At 41.6% G+C, this 21,096-nt stretch overlaps 2 protein-coding genes across 4 annotated transcripts in view; one reads left to right on the top strand and one right to left on the bottom strand.

Moving 5' to 3' along the window:
- LOC146517598 (ral GTPase-activating protein subunit beta-like) overlaps positions 1-4,747 on the top strand; it is a 29,007-nt gene extending 24,260 nt beyond the window's left edge. For both annotated transcript variants that reach the window (XM_085163984.1, XM_085163983.1), the window contains 8 exons: positions 804-962; positions 1,196-1,313; positions 1,391-1,513; positions 3,116-3,195; positions 3,296-3,374; positions 3,708-3,762; positions 3,846-3,985; positions 4,060-4,747. In XM_085163984.1, coding sequence (XP_085020110.1) covers positions 804-962; positions 1,196-1,313; positions 1,391-1,513; positions 3,116-3,195; positions 3,296-3,374; positions 3,708-3,762; positions 3,846-3,985; positions 4,060-4,232 — 927 coding nt within the window. In that variant the 3' untranslated portion in view covers positions 4,233-4,747. The remainder of the gene's footprint in view (positions 1-803; positions 963-1,195; positions 1,314-1,390; positions 1,514-3,115; positions 3,196-3,295; positions 3,375-3,707; positions 3,763-3,845; positions 3,986-4,059) is intronic.
- Positions 4,748-11,864: 7,117 nt separating this feature from the next.
- On the bottom strand, positions 11,865-20,181 carry pgap4 (post-GPI attachment to proteins GalNAc transferase 4). 2 transcript variants are annotated; one of them, XM_085163698.1, is made up of 2 exons: positions 20,054-20,181; positions 11,865-15,837 (listed from the first exon to the last, which is right to left on the bottom strand). In XM_085163698.1, the coding sequence occupies exon 2, from the start codon at positions 15,566-15,568 to the stop codon at positions 14,378-14,380; it is 1,191 nt and encodes a 396-aa protein (XP_085019824.1). In that variant the 5' UTR covers positions 15,569-15,837; positions 20,054-20,181; the 3' UTR covers positions 11,865-14,377. The 2 variants fall into 2 exon arrangements, with proteins under 2 accessions (XP_085019824.1, XP_085019823.1); XM_085163697.1 differs by having other exon boundaries at positions 20,048-20,177.
- Between the last annotated feature and the right edge of the window lie 915 nt (positions 20,182-21,096).

The following is a 21,096-nucleotide window of genomic DNA, read 5'->3' as shown; positions in this document are numbered from 1 at the left end:
AGAGGTGGACAGGTTCATGTACCTGGGTTGCACTTTTAGCAGTGACGGGGACGTGGAGCATGACGTTAAGTGCAGAATTGGGAAAGCATGAGCAGCCTTTCAATGATTACGACCTATATGGATGACCATCGTACTGCCTTCATCAACCAAGTTGCGGCTCCTGAAGACCATCGTTATACCAACGGCACTGTATGCAGCGGAGACTTGGAAATCAACTGCAAAGATCAACCGCCATCTTGACGTCTTCCAACAACGTTGTCTTCGACGGCTGCTCAAGATCACATATCGGGATCGCGTTACCAATGAAGAAGTATATCGCCGTGCGGGAGTAGAGCCACTCCATGTCCAAGTCACCAAGCGTTGGTTCAGATTTGCCGGTCACATCCTTCGGCAACCGGACCCGAGACCTGCCCGTGTCACGGTTCTGTGGAACCCGAAGAATGGAAAGAGACGGCGAGGAAGACCTAAAATAACATGGAGGAGGACTTTCCTTGAAGATTTACGTTCAGTCGAACAGTCATGGGATGAAGCAACAACTGCCGCGATAGACCGAGTTCGATGGCGTTCTCTTGTCGCCCGATGCGCTGATCGGCGTGGGAGGGTCTAAGTCTAAGTAACTGCTAAACAGTTGATGTAATACTTTTGACTTAAAGCTGAATGTCTGCACTTCAATACCATGTTAATTGTTTGATTTAAAATCAAAATCAGAGGCATAATTGGCAAAATGTCGTCACTGTCCAAAAACGTATGTACCTGGTTGTATTTACAAGTGTAAGTGTGCTTATCTGTGTGTCTCTCTGTAGGATCCAGGTATCAGTGGTGTTCCAGCTCCGCTTGTGGCGCTCGACTCATCTCTTCCTGGTTTCTTTGACAGCCTGAGAAATTTGGACCAGCAGCCATCAAGAATCTACGATTCCACCTTTATCTTCTACATGGGAGCAGGACAGAGGACAGAGGCTGAGGCAACCTAAATAGAGTTTTCAATGAGCAGCTGACTGCGTTCAACATTTGTTTCAATTAAATATATTTTGTATATAGTTTTAGATTGGTTAAGGTTGTTTTCTTCTCTTTCAGTGTCATTTTGTGTGGAAAATGACACACTGTCAGATCTAGATACAATTATTTGCGAATTGTTGTAATGTTTTTTGAAAATGTTGCTCTTGTTGTGTTAATTTTATTATCTGTTTGTGTATAGATCCTGAAGAATGTGGAGTCGGCCTGCAATGTCCGTTCACACTTCCTTGACTTCCTGTCATCTCTTGGTTGGCCGGTGGAGGTGGGACAGGTGGGCAGGGTCGGCACTAGCAGATGCGGTATGTGTTGCTGATTGGGCCATTCACAGAACACTTTTAAGGCTTTTCTTGCTGATTGGTTATTTTCTTTCTACCAGAATTTTCTTCTGTGCTGGGTGACAGCGGAGGGAGTGTGTTTGACGGGAAGCGGTTCATCCTGATGTTCACAGACAGTCTGACAGAGCTCACCTTCATTGTCCCGTCACTGTTACACAGTCATGGTAACACATAATGTACACTAGTGAAACCCAGAGGGTTTGTGTGGTATGTGACTTGAGGAAGCATGTTAGTGTTTGAGATGCAAGTTTTATGTCTTTTTTTGTATTCAAATCAACACTCCTGTAATTACTCATGTAATAATGAAACCACATTAAGCAAAGTTGTTAAAAATAAGATGATTCAAATAACATGAAACACTGAAACTTTCAATTCAACTTTATTTATATAGCGCCAAATCACAACAAAGTCGCCTCAAGGCGCTTCATAGATACAGAGAAAAGCCCAACAATCATATGACCCCCTATGAGCAAGCACTTTGGTGACAGTGGGAAGGAAAAACTCCCTTTTAACAGGAAGAAACCTCCAGCAGAACCAGGCTCAGGGAGGGGCGGGGCCATCTGCTGCGACCGGTTGGGGTGAGAGAAGGAAGACAGGATAAAAGACATGCTGTGGAAGAGAGACAGAGGTTAATAACAGATATGATTCAGTGCAGAGAGGTCTGTTAATACATAGTGAGCGAGAAAGGTGGCTGGAAAGGAAAAACTCAATGCATCATGGGAATCCCCCGGCAGCCTACGTCTATTGCAGCATAACTAAGGGAGGATTCAGGGTCACCTGGTCCAGCCCTAACTATATGCTTTAGCAAAAAGGAAAGTTTTAAGCCTAATCTTAAAAGTAGAGATAGTGTCTGTCTCCCGAATCCAAACTGGAAGCTGGTTCCACAGAAGAGGGGCCTGAAAACTGAAGGCTCTCCCTCCCATTCTACTTTTAAATACTCTAGGAACAACAAGTAGGCCTGCAGAGCGAGAGCGAAGTGCTCTAATAGGGTGATATGGTACTACAAGGTCATTAAGATAAGATGGGGCCTGATTATTTAAGACTTTGTATGTGAGGAGCAGGATTTTGAATTCAATTCTGGATTTAACAGGAAGCCAAAACAGGAGAAATCTGCTCTCTCTTTCTAGTTCCTGTCAGGACTCTTGCTGCAGCATTTTGGATTAGCTGAAGGTTTTTCAGTGAGTTTTTAGGACATCCTGATAATAATGAATTGCAGTAGTCCAGCCTAGTAGTAATAAATGCATGAACTAGTTTTTCAGCGTCTCTCTGAGACAGGATATTTCTCATTTTAGAGATGTTGCACAAATGGAAGAACGCAGTCCTACATATTTGTTTAATATGTGCGTTGAAGGACATGTCCTGGTCAAAAATGAATGACTCCAAGGTTCCTCACAGTGTTACTGGAGGCCAAGGTAATGCCATCCAGAGTAAGAATCTGGTTAGATACCATATTTCTAAGCTAGAAATATGGTATCATGGTAACATGGCTAAACCTGATGTGATCTAGTTGGGAACAAGAAAGAGCTTCACCTATGACTCGCCCAATCTTCAAATCTGAGTGTCAATAAAACAGAAAATCATTCATAAGTGAAACTTTTGAATTAATATTTACATTAAATATTGAATATTTCTGCTAAAACATAATAGTGTGAAATCTAACATTTACTATGATTTTAAGAATACATGTCACCATATAAGGTTGTGAGTGATTTATAAATTTTGTATGAATACATTTTATTTGACCCATTTTGTGTTCTTTGAACTAGATGGTTCGTCAAAGAGTTCAGAGGTGTTGTTCCCACCTGCTGAGTCACCACTCAACCTACCATGTCACTCTAAATCCAATGTATGGACTTTCAAAATAAAATACTTTTTTCCTTGTTCCTCTAATTTGTATCTTACGTGCTCGTTTCTTACTTGCCTCTCGATCTTTCACGTCTGTGCAGAGTTATCCAGCAATGATGCCGTGTAACAGCTCTGAATGCAACTTGATGATAGTCTGGGTCGAACGGTTCGAGGACATTGGTAACTATGATTCATTTTTCTGGAAACAGAAGTTTATGCTTGCTCTGTGCAAATTTAAAGTCCATGGTGACATTACAGATCACACAGACAAAGAGACTGCCAGTGAGAGATGTCTTAAATTCAGAAGAGTTTCCTGAAGAGACTGAGACACGTAGAGTGATCAACTCAGCTCAAAGACAAAGTGTTATACTACTCACACAGTTCACTACATGTTTAAACACAGGCTCTGGAATCTTAATGGCCTTAATGTGGCAGATTAACTATTAATGTAGGTGATCTTGATCTAATCTGTCTATGCCGTGAATGGAGGATAAACGTGTTTTTGTGTTTCAGAGAATTTCCCTGTGTCTGGTCTCCTGTCACATACCAGGTCACAAACAGAGATGAGGTAAAACTCTCATCATTCTCACACTTTAAGACTATGAAAAATCGTAAAATGTGCAAACACACTTTTGTCCATCAATCTGTTAGTATATCCACAATCCAGCTGATTTTTATACATCCTCTGAAAACTGGACTCTACCGAATCCACGTCAGTGAAAACACCACCAGCAAGTTTGGTTTGGTCGTCCCATTGGTCAGCGGGAGTGTGGTCAGCAAGAGGTCACTGGGTACGTGTCTCCTTGTCTTCATGTCTGCATCGGTGACTGCCTTTTTTCCTGTCTGACCGTCTCGCTGTCTCCAGGTTTTTTGGTTAGGGAGATGGTGATAAACTGGTGCCACCGAAGATTGTTAGAAAGTGACTCTACTCCACCACCTCACATTAGAAGAAAGCACATAATCAATGACATCACTCTTCGCTACCGAAGCCGCCACTCTGAACCTGCCTTTTACTCTTCCCTTTTCTATGAACCCTAATCTGCTAGCCCTGCAATTGTGTGTGTGTGTGTAGACCCCCATGCTAACCAATCCTACCTCAGACATGAGCAAGAGACATAAATATGAAGCCATGCCGGCTCAGACGTTGCCTGAATTAACAAGGTCTGCGATAGGTGTTGAGGGACCAGGACACCCTGGTGAGAAGTGGGCTACTGAAACAAGACATCATCAGTGGGCAACAGATGAAAATAGGGCGTTGTTGGCATGGTACTACGCAAGTAAACTCGGCGGAAGGGGTTACATGAATAGTAAACGGAGCACTAGGTGCAGTTACCTAGGCAACTGCTAGGCAAGTGGCTCCAGCAGATCCCAGGAACAACACCAGAGATCTCTGTCCAGATGAGTGCAGTCCTAGGAACAGCTAAGATACTGCACAGGACCCTCAAGCTGCCAGGCCTCTGGTAGAGGACCCGAGCTTGAAGGATAGACCGCCCACAGGGGCAGGAGGGAAATTATATCTGTGTGTGTGTGTGTGTGTGTGTGTGTGTGTGTGTGTGTGTGTGTGTGTGTGTGTGTGAGAGAGAGAGAGAGAGAGAGAGAGAGAGAGAGAATGAAAGGGTTGTTAAGTTAGCCAATCAGACAAAAAAGGTTCTGTTTCAGCCTCCAGCTAAAGACTAGACTAGACATTGAAATTAAAGATATTGTGTTATTGAAATATATTTATATAGATATTGAAATACAGATATTGTGTGTTTTTTTATTTTAAAAAGGAAAGCAAAAACCTGTGTACTTTAAGAGTCTCATGTTCATCCCATCAGCCAACTAATTGGTCCTCTGTTGAATTACATTGACCATTTTACTAACAGCAAAATACCTTTACAATGCAAACTACAGAGCATATGCAATGACACATCTATGTTTGTTTTTGGGGTTTTTTTGTTGTTGTTTTTTTGTTTGTTTCTTTTGGGGGGGGGGGGGGGGTTAATATAACTGATTAAACTCAATGACTGATGCAATCATTTTTGGTCAATTGTGTGCTTAAACTTTTCCGGGTCATGTGAAGGTTAGTAAGACTCAATTTACATTCCAGCTTTCACGTTATCTGGTCTGAGGCATGTGCTTTTGTGATACACCAGAGTGTCAAAGTAATCTGATTTCTTGCTTGTGAAAGTCACTGAACAATCAGAAACAAACTTCATGAGGGTGGGCTCAGAGCCCAAGTCCTCTAGTGGGCCCTGTGCCCACTGCCCACCACCATGATGTCTAATTGGCATTTGCCATAGAATACCAGAATTGGCAGGTCAGCCACTGGCGCCCTGTGCTTTTCATTGTTCGCCATGTCACAGAAGATCAAAGGGTCTGGAGAAGTCATGCAATTTAGGGGGACATATTTATGGAGGCATGCACAGACCTATAAATGCTGAACAATGGCACCCTGACTGCCAGTAGGTGTCTGGATTAAATCCTTGGACCCATTGTCAGACACATGACTGCTGCAGAGGGTCCTGGGTTCCTCCTGTTACACATTAATGCCTGTGGCAAGAGTACGCAGGAAGCTTCTGGATAATGAAGGAATTAATACCTGACCTACAGCCAACAAAACACCTCTGGGATATTATGTTTCAGTTCACCCAGCACTGTGAACCTGCCCCTCAGACTGTCCAGGGTTTCAACCCAGCAGTAGGACCATTATTTGCTGCTTTGTGCAAGGAAGAATAGGAGTACCACTAGACCCCGACAAAATGACCTCCAACAGTCACGCATGTTTCTGACCAAACATGCTCCATGAGGGTTGCCTGAGATTAACTAGTGGAGCCTGTGCTTGCAGCCAAGCGGCTTTAGCATTTCACTGATAACATCAGAACTGGGAGATCTGCCACTGGTGGTTCTCTTCACAGATGATGGTGCCACAAAGTTTCCAGACTCAATCATTCTAGGTCTAAGGGATGAGAGGGTAATGTATGCTTTGCAAATAAATAAATAAATAACAGGATTCGAAGAAGGAGTCAGAATTCAGAGTTAACATAAACAGATAACGGGGTTATTATAACAGTATCAACTAATTATAACTAGAACAAAACAATCTTCAACCTGAAGATAAAATCCTTTCTTAGAGGAAGGAAACAGTATAAAGGAGATTAACAGTAACAAGAAAAAGCTAATCCTACTGGTACCAAATTCAGTGCCAGTAGGATTAGCCCTCTCTCTCAGTCACACAGTGCAAACAATGGCTGAAATGGCCCAACAACCCTGTTTGCCCCCATCTTCTTCCTGTTTATACACCGTGACCCTGATTATGAGTGGAAGCACCTGCTGTCAGAGGGAGAAGGACAGACAGACAAGTAGACTGAGGCTATGTCCCAATTAAGAGACCGCACGCTTGAAGTACGCGCACTACGGGTACTACGTACGGTGCGTACTATAAGTACGAGAAGTGCGGAAGTGAGAGGCTTGTAAAATGGGACGGTCTAGCCTTCGTCGCGCTGTTCAGGTTGCCTAGCAACCATGATACTAACCGCGAGAAACGTTACATACAGCTTTGTTTGACAGAAATGAAGGAGAAAAATGTTTTGTTGGTCATTCATTTTTGTCATGACATCACTTTGTTTAGTTGAGTATCTGAGGCTGAGACCACAGGACTGTAAAACATGATTGTTGGGCTTCATTTCTGTACCGAACAGTTATTTCAAGAGTTGCCGACATGTGGCCAACAGTAATGTTTTAATGTTCTTTGTTATTAAACATTCGCACATAAATAAGTGACGTCATGTTCAGTACTTACTTTTGACACTTCACCCTTCCGCAGCTCCCTTCTGCCGTATTTTGCCGCAAAATTATCCACACCCACCGCCGCACTATGAATTGTGGGATATATGGGACCACGAAGCGTGCACCGGACCACGCTTGATATTTGGGGAAATCGACGGCGCATTTGGAGTATGCATTTGAAGTACACTTCGAATTGGGACAGCCGTCGTCGCGTGGCGGTGACGTAATCACACTTAAAATGCGTACTTCAAGCTGTGTCCCTGAATTGGGATACAGCTACAGACACACACACACAACCACTCCATTTTGTTTTCTTCTTCTGCCCTCTTCCCTGTTTTGAGCGCCATGTCGGCTCCATTTTGTTTAGAGGATTTTTTAAAAGCTCCATCTGTTGTGCTCCTTGAGAGCTGCTGCAAATTGCTGCTGCAAATTGCAGAACACCTTAAGTACAAAATCCCTCCTATGCCACACTTCTGTGTTAACTGCACCCGACTTGATGCAATCATGCAAGTTAGAAATTGACGCCAGTGCTGTTGGGGCTGGAGCAGTACTGTTGCAAAAAGACTAGCAGGGATTGGACTAACCCATTTGTTATTTCCACTGCAAATTTAATCAGCATCTGTTACGTTACTCCACCATTGAAAAGGAGACATTGGCCCTGTTGCTAGCTCTTCAGCACTTCCACGTGTACTTGGGGTCTGGCACATTAGCCATTGTAGTGTACACTGATCATAATCCACTTATATTTCTTGCCCGAATGTTTAACCACAATCAAAGACTCGTGCGATGGGCCTTGCTGCCACAAGAGTACAATTTGGAGATTCAGCATATAAAAGGATCAGAAACTGTACTAGCTGATGGCCTCTCCCGGTTGTGAGTATGACTTGTTTTGTTGTCTGTCACAAATACTGAAATTTGTGTATACAAAACGTAGTCTTGTATTTTAAGGGGAGGGGTGTTACGGCCCTGGGCCTTGGAGAGAGTGAGACTACCTTTTTGTACTTATGCAAATCTAAGTGTGTCAGGACTCGTGGATGACTGGCTGCTGGGAGTCCTGTGCCAGCCTTCTTTTATGCAGATCACAGTGTGCCAAACCTCGCGGACGATTGGCTGCCTGAGATCCCATGACCACTCCATGACCAATTGACTGGCTGATTGTCTGCACCTGGGAGTATAAAAGGCTGAAGAGCCGTCACACTAGAGGGAACTGCTGCTCTGAAGTAAACATGCAGTGTCCTCCTCGTCTGCTTTGCATGTTAAACCTGTTTGCTGTGTTGCTCTTTGTTTAAACCTGATATACAGCTGAACTTAGCTTCATTAGAGTTTTGTGATGCTGGCTTGCCTTAGTTACCCTTAGCTTTTCTTTTCTGTGCCGCCAGCCTGCTTTAGTTAACCCTTAGCTTTTACGCCTGACTGTTTGGTTTGTTCTTTATGTAATAATTATATGCCCAGTGGTCTGTTGAACAGCCCAGTCGGTTTTCTGTTTAAAGTTTGACATTAAAATCTTTTTACTTTACTCAGTTTTGTGTGGAGGGGCTTGTGTATGTTACTCCTCCCCTGACGCCTAGCAGAGGGGGTTGTAGCACAGTACTCTTGCTGCAGTAGAAAAAAGAGGCTTTCTCTTTGCAAGCCTTCCTTGCATGACTTACATGAATTCAAAATCCTGCTACTCACATACAAGGTCTTAAATAATCAGGCCCCATCTTATCTTAATGACCTTGTAGTACCATATCCCCCTATCAGAGCACTTCGCTCTCGCTCTGCAGAACTACTTGTTGTTCCTAGAGTATTTAAAAGTAGAATGGGAGGGAGAGCCTTCAGTTTTCAGGCCCCTCTTCTGTGGAACCAGCTTCCAGTTTGGATTCAGGAGACAGACACTATCTCTACTTTTAAGATTAGGCTTAAAACTTTCCTTTTTGCTAAAGCATATAGTTAGGGCTGGACCAGGTGACCCTGAATCCTCCCTTAGTTATGCTGCAATAGACGTAGGCTGCCGGGGATTCCCATGATGCATTGAGTTTTTCCTTTCCAGTCACCTTTCTCACTCACTATGTATTAACAGACCTCTCTGCCTTGAATCATACTTGTTATTAACCTCTGTCTCTCTTCCACAGCATGTCTTTATCCTGTCTTCCTTCTCTCACCCCAACCGGTCGCAGCAGATGGCCGCCCCTCCCTGAGCCTGGTTCTGCCGGAGGTTTCTTCCTGTTAAAAGGGAGTTTTTCCTTCCCACTGTCGCCAAAGTGCTTGCTCATAGGGGGTCATATGATTGTTGGGTTTTTCTCTGTATCTATGAAGCGCCTTGAGGCGACTTTTGTTGTGATTTGGCGCTATATAAATAAAATTGAATTGAATGACGTACTTGTTGCATGGGGCTTGTTCAGTATTTTTCCAACTGTGTTGTCATGATAACTGATGCCTGCAGAGTCTGAGATCTAGCACTTCTTCATTGCCTCTGATTCTCTGTGATTATCGACCTTTGGGCATCCCATCTTGGGTCTCCCTCCTTCTCCTGCTGAGGTGGAGACAATTTGTCAAGATGTGTGGCCTCAGGTCTTTGGTACTGTTGGGGGATGCAGATGGCCCAGATCTCATACATACACATCATCTCTCTCACTCACTCACACACAAAACACAAGGAGATTGTTGATTTGTATATTTGTATTTCTGATTGTTATGCCTGAGCAGTATATTAGCTAAGCTCGGCAGAGGACCAGAGCCAGGAGGCACACCACAGTGCTCCAGACCTTTCAGCTCATTTTGTTCAGAGCACAGAGAGAGCGGATGAAATTGAAAGTTTGGATGACCTGGAGTTTAAACGCTTTAATCAGACACCAGCAACAGATCACAGGATAAAGGAAAAACTATGAACGCTCAAAAGGTGGCTGAAGGCGAGTGATAAGGAAAGAACCCCACTAAATGGCATGGACACCGTTTTTGTTCATCACCACAGTGAATCCACTGCTAGAGGTGGAGGGACGCAGTGCAGAGGTGACATCAGGTCTGCAGCACAAGACATCCTGCCTGCCGAGAGTTCATGGACGATGTAATCATGATGACTTCATCAATCCAATTGATGAATCTGACAAAAAACACCTTCAGCATCCAAAGGTCAGAGATTCTAACCCAAGAACAAGGGATCCGATGTTTTGGGAAGAATTATGAGAGCTCTCTGAAGGACACTGCTAATCTCGGGGACACCAAAGCTCAGCTCAGCACCGGCTCATGGCAACAGCTTGGATGGTTCAGCTTCAATGTTTGTCTCACCGTGTGCGATGAAGTCCAGAACTCCTCATCTTTAAAACCCCACCCAGCATTATTGGGTTTATCCTGAACAGTAACAAAGATGGTGCTTGTATACAAACACGCAGAGAGACAAGTAACTCAAAACTCAAAAGATTTATTGTATTAATTGTAAATCACAGTGAAAACAAGACGTGAAAATCCAAATCAGAAGTGAAAATTTTAATATTTAGTATTTACTGCTGTTTACACTTAGCTAGATTAATGCGATGGTGTTGTGTATAGTATGTTGCTTTGTTTTGTTGTTTTTTTTGCTTGTTTTCTATTCTTTTTCTCTCAACAGGTGATATTTTTTTCCCCCCCCTTTCTCACTGTCCCTCTCCCCTTCTGTTTTTCTTTTCCTTCCTCTTTCTTTCTCCCTTTCCTATCCCTCACTCATGTCTGTCCCGTCTGTAACAACTGAAAATAAAATAAAATAAATAATAAAAACAAAGGTCGATCAAATGGACCAATACGGCAATGCCATGATGATCCATTTGGCAAAATAAATCCATTGGGTATCCTTGTTGGTCTTCAGACAACAATTCTGACGGCTAAAGAACCAAATGGGACAGGCAGAAAAAAAAAAAAAAAACCCCACCCAGCATTATTGGGTTTATCCTGAACAGTAACAAAGATGGTGCTTGTATACAAACACGCAGAGAGACAAGTAACTCAAAACTCAAAAGATTTATTGTATTAATTGTAAATCACAGTGAAAACAAGACGTGAAAATCCAAATCAGAAGTGAAAATTTAAATACAGATTTTCAGCTTACTACAGTAAAAATATCAGTGCTTGAAAACAAAAAACAAACAGCAGAAGTAGTTAAATGTATCACTCAGTTCAGGTCATTCAGTAATTCTGACCAATATCCAAACAGTTTGTACTGTGATGAACAATTTAGGAAAGAGAAGCATTAAAATCATTTAAATCTCACACAATGTTAACTCAAATTAAATATTTACGACAGTGAACAGTCACATCAATATTGATGATTTAGAAATGAAATACATCCAATGTATATATGAGAAAGCCAAATAAAAACTGAAGCAGTCAGCTCTGATAACTTCTCTTGTACAGCCACAGCTAAAGTGAACATTATCTTCTTTTTAACAAAATATTAATGATCATTTTTCCAAATCAATGATTTGATTTTAATGATTGTTTTTATATTTAAAACTGATAGTCTGTCATATTTTAATTAAACTAAATGTGTGTGGTGTGTATTAATTTTAAAGTGTTCTTTATAGGTAAAGAAAAAAATCAGACCAGTAATCATAGATAATGGCATTTACTCAAATCAAATTATAAAATATAACGCTTGTAGATAAATCCAGTTTGTCACTTAGCCCTTTACCAAGTAAATTATGTCCTGTCAACACAAAATAATATAAATAAGACATTTTGTGCTTTCTAATATTTCAGTCCTTAATGAATTGCTAACATTCACTCAAATTTAGAAAAAAAATGAAGATTAAAATAAGGCAAATTTGTGATGTGATGTGTACATTTGGCGAATTTCTCATTTTCCCGTTTCTGACCAAGATTCACTTTGATACTCTGTAACGAGCTTCAGTCAGTAAAACAGAATTTCAGTGTTTTTAGGAAGAGCAGGCAGTTTTTGTTTCAGCAGGAAGGAGTGTTTGCTCAACCAGCTCGGCACTGGATCACAAAACAGAAGGCGTTTCTGTCTACTGAATGGACTCATGGGCAGTGTGTCAACACGTACTGTGCACTTCAATGATAAATGTGCTCTTATCAGTGTAAGCTTTATAGGAGTCACATGCAAAAGGTTAATAGCAGTAACTAAGAAATCCGATGCTGACGGGGATCAAGGACACCAGCGAACGCAGGCCCGGATGTGCTGTCTCTCATCCTTTACCCTCCCCTGGTGCTTGTCATGTGTTTCTTTGGTGTATTAAGAGTTTTTTCATGTGATATGTGCAGAGGTGTGTTTTTTTCTGTTCTCAAACTGATCTCCCTGTTGGAGCTCAGTCTGAGGGGAGTTATTTTTTTCTCCTTATCTTTCCTCATGTGGTGCAATTTTCCATTGTTATACCTCTCTGACCTGTCTTCCCCATGTGATGTTTGTGTAATGTATCTATGGTCGGAGGGTAAGATGGCGCCGCCATTGCGTGCAATAGGTCGGCAGCCTTATGAAATTTCCCCTGGTGGGACTAATAAAGGTATATCAAATCAAATCAAAGAGCAGGCCTGAGCTGAAACCAAAATGTTTGACTGTTCATTGTGAGTGAACAGCCACTAGTTCTGTTACATCACTAAACCTGTTAAATTAAAACAAAGAAATCCACACCCAAACCAGGAATGGTGTCCTCAGACATTAGTCTTTCATGAGCCAGGGCTCATGTTTCATCACCACATGCAGACACACACAGGCATAACTAGGGAAAGAAAGCGAGTGTGAGACAACTGAAAAGAAAATCTGCAGCAAACAGCAATTAGAGTTGACTTCTGAATGCTCGTACCATTTTGGAGGAAAATCCCAGGTGGCAAAATACGTGGATATTAGGGGTGGGCGATATAAACGATATACGATAGAAACGATATAAATTTGGCCGACGATAGAGATTTTGACTATATCGCTCTATCGCAATAGCGCATGTTGATGATGTCATCAAGCTGCGCCTGTTTTGGTCGAAAGCATCGCAGCGGCTACAACCATTATCATCTGCAAATTATGCCGACAGTCATAGCAAAGAGATGAAGCACTTTTGAATGGGGAAAGCCAAAAACGTTTTAATTAGTTTCAAAAATCTCTCAGTCAGAACATGGTACGTCATGTTTAGGTGGAAACTAGCGAGCTAAGTTCCTGCTAACTTGTAACTCCGTTAAATTTAATAACTTGTTTTCATGGACGTTAAACTTAATTGTTACACCTGGTAAAGCAGCAACGCTGATGATTTAATTAAAGATGAAAGACTTTAGACCGTTTTTAACTCTCAGTGTTCGTTTGACTTTGGGACCTGAAGCTGACGGAGTTTTGGACCCAGATTACTCCGCGAAGCTCCTCACTACGACAGCCGTAATGCTCTGACAATCCATCAAGCAGGGCGACTTACCAAAGTTGTACTAAAACATTTTAAACAGATTTCTGCACGCAGAAATCGGTTCAAGGTCAGTAAGCACAACCAGAATTCATACATAAGGCACACTCTCAATTTTTGAGAAAATTAAAGGATTTTAAGTGCGCCTTATAGTGCGGAAAATACGTTATACAAAAGAAAAGAATATATCGTGATATATATCATTACCGCACGTGCTTCAAATTACATCGTGATATGGATTTTAGGCCATATCGCCCAGCCCTAGTGGATATGTTAAGCTTTTATACAATATTAAAACCTATTTCAATCTAAGAGTACAACAGCCAATGGCTCTACCCACTTTCATATTTGCAAAAGGTTAATGTAAATATGTAAACACGACAGGCGACTAAATCAGCTATCGCTCTCACACACCAGTTCCACTGTAACTTAATTTTAGAAACTTTAGGCATAGTCTGGTGAATTGGTCTCTCCTTACTCTAAGGAGTTACATTTTATTTTACTGTGATTATTGTATATAAAAACTGAATAAATCCTTTAACAGTCAAAGGACAGACAAAGGAAAAACAATGAGGCATTCTGGCAGCATCTGGCTTCTTTTTTAAAAAAAGGTAAACAAAGAAGAGAACCGTTTACATTTTTTTTCCCCAGAAGGGTCCCACACAGCTCAGTGAGAGTGGGTTAGACGATTTGGCAATAAAGAAGTGGCAGAGGCTTTCAAGGTATGGGTCAAAGTAACATTTTCTGCCATCTAACATTTCTATATAAAATAATTTAGGACATGCTATTTTCCTGCATTAGTTTGTGTGGTTTTCAACCTCTTCTGAAGAAAAACCATCACCACCTTTTACACAAAACACATGTGCGTCTACAAGCTGGAACGTAGACATCTACTAATATATCGATCTAATCCCTTGATAGTTTTCAATGCAAATCACCAAACCAACATTCACTGAGTAATTTGTTAAGATTTCTAAAGAGTCTAGAAGATGGTAAAAAAGCAAAACCCAGGAAGGAGAAACCAGATTAAAGTGAACCTTGCAGTCAGAAGTTCTTCTTCTTCTGTTAGAGGAGCTTGGGCCTGGATGGGTTAGCTCTGACTGAGGAATAAGCCCCAATGTGACTGATGAGGTTGGGTTCTACACTATGGGACCTCTGCCCAGGGACTGTCCTGGCCATTTGATACAGGACAATGTCTTTAGCATGCCCTTTGTAGCAGAATGAACTGTCTAGATACTCAGCCACCCTTAATGAGGCATTGCCAGGGAACAACATGGCTGGGGTGCAGCACTCGGTAGCTGGCGAGACGGCATACAGCTGTGGGGAAATTCTCCGGACTTCTAGAAGGTAATGCCGCCCCAACAACTCTGCAACGGTCATAAAGTATAGAGTGAAAAAGAGGAGATGGGTAGCGGACAGGGTGAACGAGAAAGAACAAGGGTTCCAGTAAGGAAAGCTGAGGAGGAGAGCCGTTGCGCCAACCAATCCGAGCCCCACCCACTCCAGAATGCGGTATGGCTCAGGGTTCCAGTAGCGTTGTAGCCTTTCAGGGTGATATAGCTTGATGTAAAGAGTGTGAAGAGCAAACCTACGTGACAACAAATCCTTTATAACAATGAAAAAGTCATTTCTTGGCAAAGCATCATCTTCTAGAACGACAATATTTTTAGGCTTCACCAGCTCCCAGCCTCTGCGGAGACAGAAGACATAATCCCTCTTCTCCTTTTCAAAGGTATTAATTCGCTCCTGTATGCTCTGCTGCTCCTGAGGTGAACGCCGGACCACCCTGAAGTGGCTCTCCAGCACCTTGGCATCTTGGTTTTCCTGCGGGCCACTCTCCACGTCACAGACCAGCACCTCCGCGCACTTCTGCTCGCCACAGCTTCCCACGATGTTACTCAGCTGCAGCATTACCTGGAGCAGGTAGTGGTAGTCCCGTGCCTCCTTCCGTCTGGCTGTTACTACAGTGACCAGCAGTTCAGGATGTTGAGTGAAGTTGTTGAATCTGGACGTTGCTGCAGTTGAAGAGCTCTGCCAGAAGTGCAGAGCCTCCTGACCTCGATCTAGGCTTTCCCGCAGCACCACTTCACTCATAGAATCGAGGTACATGGACTTAATGAAGTAGTAAGAGTACAGCAGACGATGGCAGCACAGAGGAAATATGACACAAAATGTGATGATGGACAGGGCGAAGGCTTGAGTGACTGTGCTGGACCATCGCAGGTACTGGCTCAAGAACACTTTCCATCGAGGCATTGGGGAATTTGCCAAGTACAATCATGTGATGACAAAAAAAAAGTCAAAAAGAATCTGCCCTGGAGGATTTAGGTCAACATTTAGTGTCCCAATATGATACAGCAGTCCACTAGCACTTACCACAGCAGTGAAACGTAATGACTGTGGCTGAATAAATGGCTGTGATCTGATAGCCTTGTGGAAAATGAGTCAGTGATTGGCTCTTCTTCTTGTCCACAGAGTGGTAAGAGTTTCAGCTCAGTCCTTGTGGTCTGTTTCTCCACTGATGTCTGTAGAGAGAGACAAGGTATTTCTCAGTTATAGTTTTCAGCCATCCTTTAGATCCTACATTAGAAAACTACTTGCTAGTGGTAGTTCATGTGGAAAGTTTGACACAAACTGGAAATGGAGCACAATAACATTCAAAGTAAAAATTTGAAACCTTTTCAAATGTATTGCAGTGGTAAGCACAAGATTTTTGTTAAATATATTCTTTGCATATTTAATGATATAATACAAATAATGAACATGAATTTTCAAGGATAAAAGTTTTCTTCTTTTTAAAAGGCATTATGTTATCGGATTATTCCATGATAAATCATGTGAACCAGCAATTTGTTTTTTTATGTTCGCTTATACAGTGAAGGCAAATTGTAAATGGCCTGTATTTGTATGGCGCTTTACTAGTCCCTAAGGACCCCAAAACGCTTTACACATCCAGTCATCCACACACACATTCACACACTGGTGATGGCAGCTACATTGTAGCCACAGCCGCCCTGGGGCGTACTGACAGATGTGAGGCTGCCGGACACTGGCGCCACCGGGCCTTCTGACCACCACCAGTAGGCAACGGGTGAAGTGTCTTGCCCAAGGACACAACGACCGAGACTGTCCGAGCCAGGGCTTGAGCCGGCAACCTTCCGATTACAAGGCGAACTCCCAACTCTTGAGCCACAATCGCCCACAAGGCATGCAACATTTTACCATCATATCATTACTGTATGATGTATAACTATAGACAGTATAACTGAGTTACAGGCCCTAAAACTTACATGGGGCTGGTTGAAATATAGCATGCTTAACCCTTGTGTTTTCCATCCATCCATTCGCTTCCGCTTCTCCTTTTCAGGGTCGCGGGGGGCGCTGGAGCCTATCCCAGCTGTCATAGGGCGAGAGGCGGGGTACACCCTGGACAGGTCGCCAGTCTGTCGCAGGGCCAACACACAGAGACAGACAACCATTCGCACTCACATTCATTCGCACATTCACACCTAGTGACAATTTGGATTTTCCAATTAACCTATCCCCATAAGCTGCATGTCTTTGGACGGTGGGAGGAAGCCGGAGTACCCGGAGGGAACCCACGCAAACACGGGGAGAACATGCAAACTCCACACAGAAAGACCCCGGCCTGATGTTGTTATGTTGGAATTGAACTCAGGACCTTCTTGCTGTGCGGCAACAGTGCTAACCACCGTGCCACCGTGCTGCCTTGTGTTTTCCTAAGATCAAAAATGACCCCAGGTTTATGGCAAAGAAGTGTATGGGAATCCCAAGGACATTAAGTTTTATTTTTTCTCAGCATATTTAATCTTTCATAACATTTAAAAAACAGGGGATAGACAGGGCTAAAAACAGAAGCCAAAAATCTTAGGATATATAAAACAAAACAGCAAAAGTCAACCTATTTATTGTTGATGATGTTGAGGAGCAGAAATAAGCATTCTGTTTGTGTTTTCTGATAACTCGCTTGAGAAAACTGGTGCATTCTGGATTAAGATATATAATATAAGTGGCTGGTCTTAGGTTATAGCATCTTTTTATCTAAATGTTGATTTTAGGCTCAACTTCCAGTCAGGATCTAAGTTCATTTTCAAAAATAGTCATTTTCTATTTAAAAACAATGAAATCTGAGTTCTTAAGTGATTGTTTGTGAAACCTTCAAATTCTTGTTTTGTCTGTTTGTAATGCTGGCCCATTTTTACTCCCTCCTTGCACTTTCTTAATCAAGCATTAGCAAACATGAATTTGAAAAAGATTTTATCCTTAAGGAATCACACCTAGATGTTGAGCCTGGTATAAAATATAGATAGAAAGGACATCTTTTAGACTGTTCTGACTACTTGGTGATATGACCCATTAAATCTACCCCAAAAGCGCTTTTGAAGATTTCTGAGCTGTCAGAAAACAAAGAAAACATCCATGAAATCAATGCTTATTTCTGTTACTTCACACATACCTGGTATAGAGTTCTTATACAAATAAACAAATAAACAAATAACAGTCTTCTCAGATTTAGCTTATGTTATATGGAATGACCCTTAAAAATAACCCTAAATGCCAGAATGTTGACATTGCTCACACCACCTAAGTAAAGTGAGAGAGGTATTGATCATACTGAACTCCTCCTTCACTGTGGTGGTGGATACAAAACCATTAGTTAATTTAAACATGTTAAAAATGTGAGTATCAAAATCACAGGTGTGAAGTAACAAAGTACAAATACTTACATAGAATTTTCAGGTATCTGTACATTACTTAAGTATTTATTTTTCTGACAACTTTTTACTTTTACTCCCGATATTTTTAAACAAATATCTGGACTTTTTACTCTGTACATTTTCAAAACAGGCTCATTACTTTTGGTTTGACGTATTTGAGAGGAGTTATTATTTCACATCAATACGGGCCTTCAAACATCAAACCGATTTGAGTCTAGACAGTGACAAATGAGTTCAAGTATTAATCGCCTGAGGATGTTGCATAAAAAGAAATGACGTGTGCCATAGTCTGGGGCTAAAGTGGGCCGTTTTTTGTTATTTTTCTTGTTGTGGTTGTTGTTTTGTTTTTTTCAGCACAACTCCGGAAAGACTGCCGGTACCCACAAGTTGCTGTTGTGCTACTTCAGCATCTAGCTAGCCATACAGAAGAGGAGCAACAATAAAGGTGTAACATGTTGTGGCGGGTTATTTCAAATGCAACTATAAGCTCAACAAACATTAGCAAACGCTCAAACTGTTTGTAGCACAGTGTGTTGCTAGCTAAAGGTCCAACTGTTGTATTTCACAGAGAAAGAAAAGAGCTAACTTCACTCAGAGATGGGGAAAGATAAGAAAGGCAGGAGAAGAAGAGAGGTTAGATTTAAAGATAAGGACTGCTCAGTTCAGCTGGATAAACTGGAAATTTGAAACTAACATGCAAGTCCTCATGTTTTTAAATCAGATAGGGTCTGTACATGTGACATCGCTTTTTTTTAAATTGTGAAACATGCTGCACAACAAACTGAGGCAGACTAACTTGCATTTACATGATTTTTAATAAGTTGCGTTTCTCTGAGTGTCATGGGTCCCTGTGTAGCTTCAGCATTGTCTTTGACGTCTTTGAAGTGTCTTTGGGTGTTTCCCTACCCCAAAGCCCGCTTTTTCCTACAGTCATGTGTTCGGGTGATTGTCACCAGGCAATAGTGAGAAAGGGTAAAGTAGGTTTGGGGTGGATTTCACCCAGTGATAGTGTTAGTGTATAAAATCAGGTTGATTTTTAGCGATGTGCTTGTTTGCTCTAATAAGGTTGCTTTGCAGGTTAGTGCTGGATAAACAGGTTAGCTTGCTGCACTGTGATGGATTTAAAGTAAAGAACAGTGTGTGACTGGTGCACAGTGGCTGCCGAGTAAAAAGTTAGTACAAGCAGTGTCCTGTCAGTGTGAGGATGGAAATCAGCCAAGACAACTTATGAAACGTCTGCTGGCTGAAGTGTGTACATCCACAAAGAGCAGCTGGTAGCTGATAACAGCCTGCACATTAAGAACATCTGCTGGAGCTCTCAACAGAAATTATTGTGAGTTGTGATTCTTTTCCCCACACTGAGCGATTACATCTGACTTTAGGAAATTATGATTGTAGAAATACTCCACGCATCTACGTGTTGCGATAAGCCCCGTGACAAGACGGTAGCCCGAGTAAACGTTTGCTAACAGTAAGGAGCCAGCAATCAGGGAAACACTGAAATCTTCCGTAAAGGAAGTGCGGGTCACATAATATGCGCGTTAACGTCGTTATGTCGCTATTTTTAGATAATAAACTATATCGCGGTTTAGTATTTACAAACTCCGCGCGTGTGCCAACAAAGCGGTGACGTCAGCCGTAAAGTAAAAATAAACTCAAGAAATGTTACTGTGCTTTTTTCGCTGTGGTAGCTTTATTTTATTAAAAGTGAATAACAGATGACACCAAACGGCAAGAAACACGGTCTGTGTTTAAACAACACTCTCTCTAAGCTCCGGGTAACACCGTGGATCAGTCAAAGTTAGTAAAAACACCCAACACAGGATTGTTTGCGCTTAACGTGCCAGATTAAATTCTGTTGCTCGCGCCGTCCCAGCGCTGTGAAATACGGATCAAAGATCACCGTTACGCCGGTGAACCATCGGGGAATGAGGAGGGCCTCAATTCAGACACTCTGAGAGAAAACACGGCAGACAAATAAATAAACAACACTTACACTTACTTGCGGTCGATTCCCGTTCCTCGCTAACATGACCGAACATCACAGCAACCTCCCCTAAGATACGGCAAGTGACCCGCAGTAAAATACCGTATTACTGAGAACACAGTCGCAGAGGTGCATACTGCTCCTGATCGGCAGGTGGCGCCACCTGACACAAGAAATGCATACAGGAGGGGTCTTTTTTTCTGTGTTCTCACTAATGAAAGCTACTTTCCGCTTCTCCCTTGTTCACAACAGCAGAAAAGTCTCAAAAACATTTTAAACACTTATCAGGGACACAGATATCACATAATCATAATACTGCACACAATAAACACTGCAAAAGGAACAGCTTAGTCATAAGTGACACATAAACATACAAACAAACATATTTCATCCACTATTCAATGATTTAACAACATAAACTGAATCAGATTAAAACATACATGAACATCTTCACTTTTCTGCACTCCTTCCTGTTAAAGAGTAAACAAATTTCTTCTATACTACCAAAAGTTATTTATCATCTATTATCAAAGATTCCTTTATTGTCACCGTACAGGGAAACTGGCACAAGGTTTACATTTCAGAAGACTATTAGCTGAGTCTGCTGAAATGACAAGTGGTGGAAGAACTTTTAAAAACCCTTAAGAAAAGTCGCAATGAAACAGTAATAAAACACCCTGCTATGCAAAAAGTGTAAAAAGTAAGAATATTTTTTTCTGCAGAGAAATGTTTGCCATCAGTGTTAAATTGATTAATAGTACTGATGCATGTGCTTAAGGTTGAGCTCATTTAAAAACTTTATATTCTGTTTAATATATATATATATATATATATATATATATATATATATATATATATATATATATATATATATAAGTATCATATTCTATAGATGGTGTTGCCCTGTGAGGACCACAAGTCTAAAGAAAAATAATTTTTTTAAAACCCCTAAAAACAGTTATTCATGAGCTCAGAAACACAAGCCTTGAGTGTGTGACATGGTTAACTGTCAATCTGCAGGGGATTAAAAATATTAATGAATAATAAAGATCGACTGT

This window comes from Neolamprologus multifasciatus, chromosome 6 (genome assembly GCF_963576455.1).
Source record: "Neolamprologus multifasciatus chromosome 6, fNeoMul1.2, whole genome shotgun sequence".
NCBI classification, from domain to species: domain Eukaryota; kingdom Metazoa; phylum Chordata; class Actinopteri; order Cichliformes; family Cichlidae; genus Neolamprologus; species Neolamprologus multifasciatus.
The sequence above is the reverse complement of the archived record's forward strand: the minus strand, read 5'-3'. Positions and strand labels throughout refer to the sequence as shown.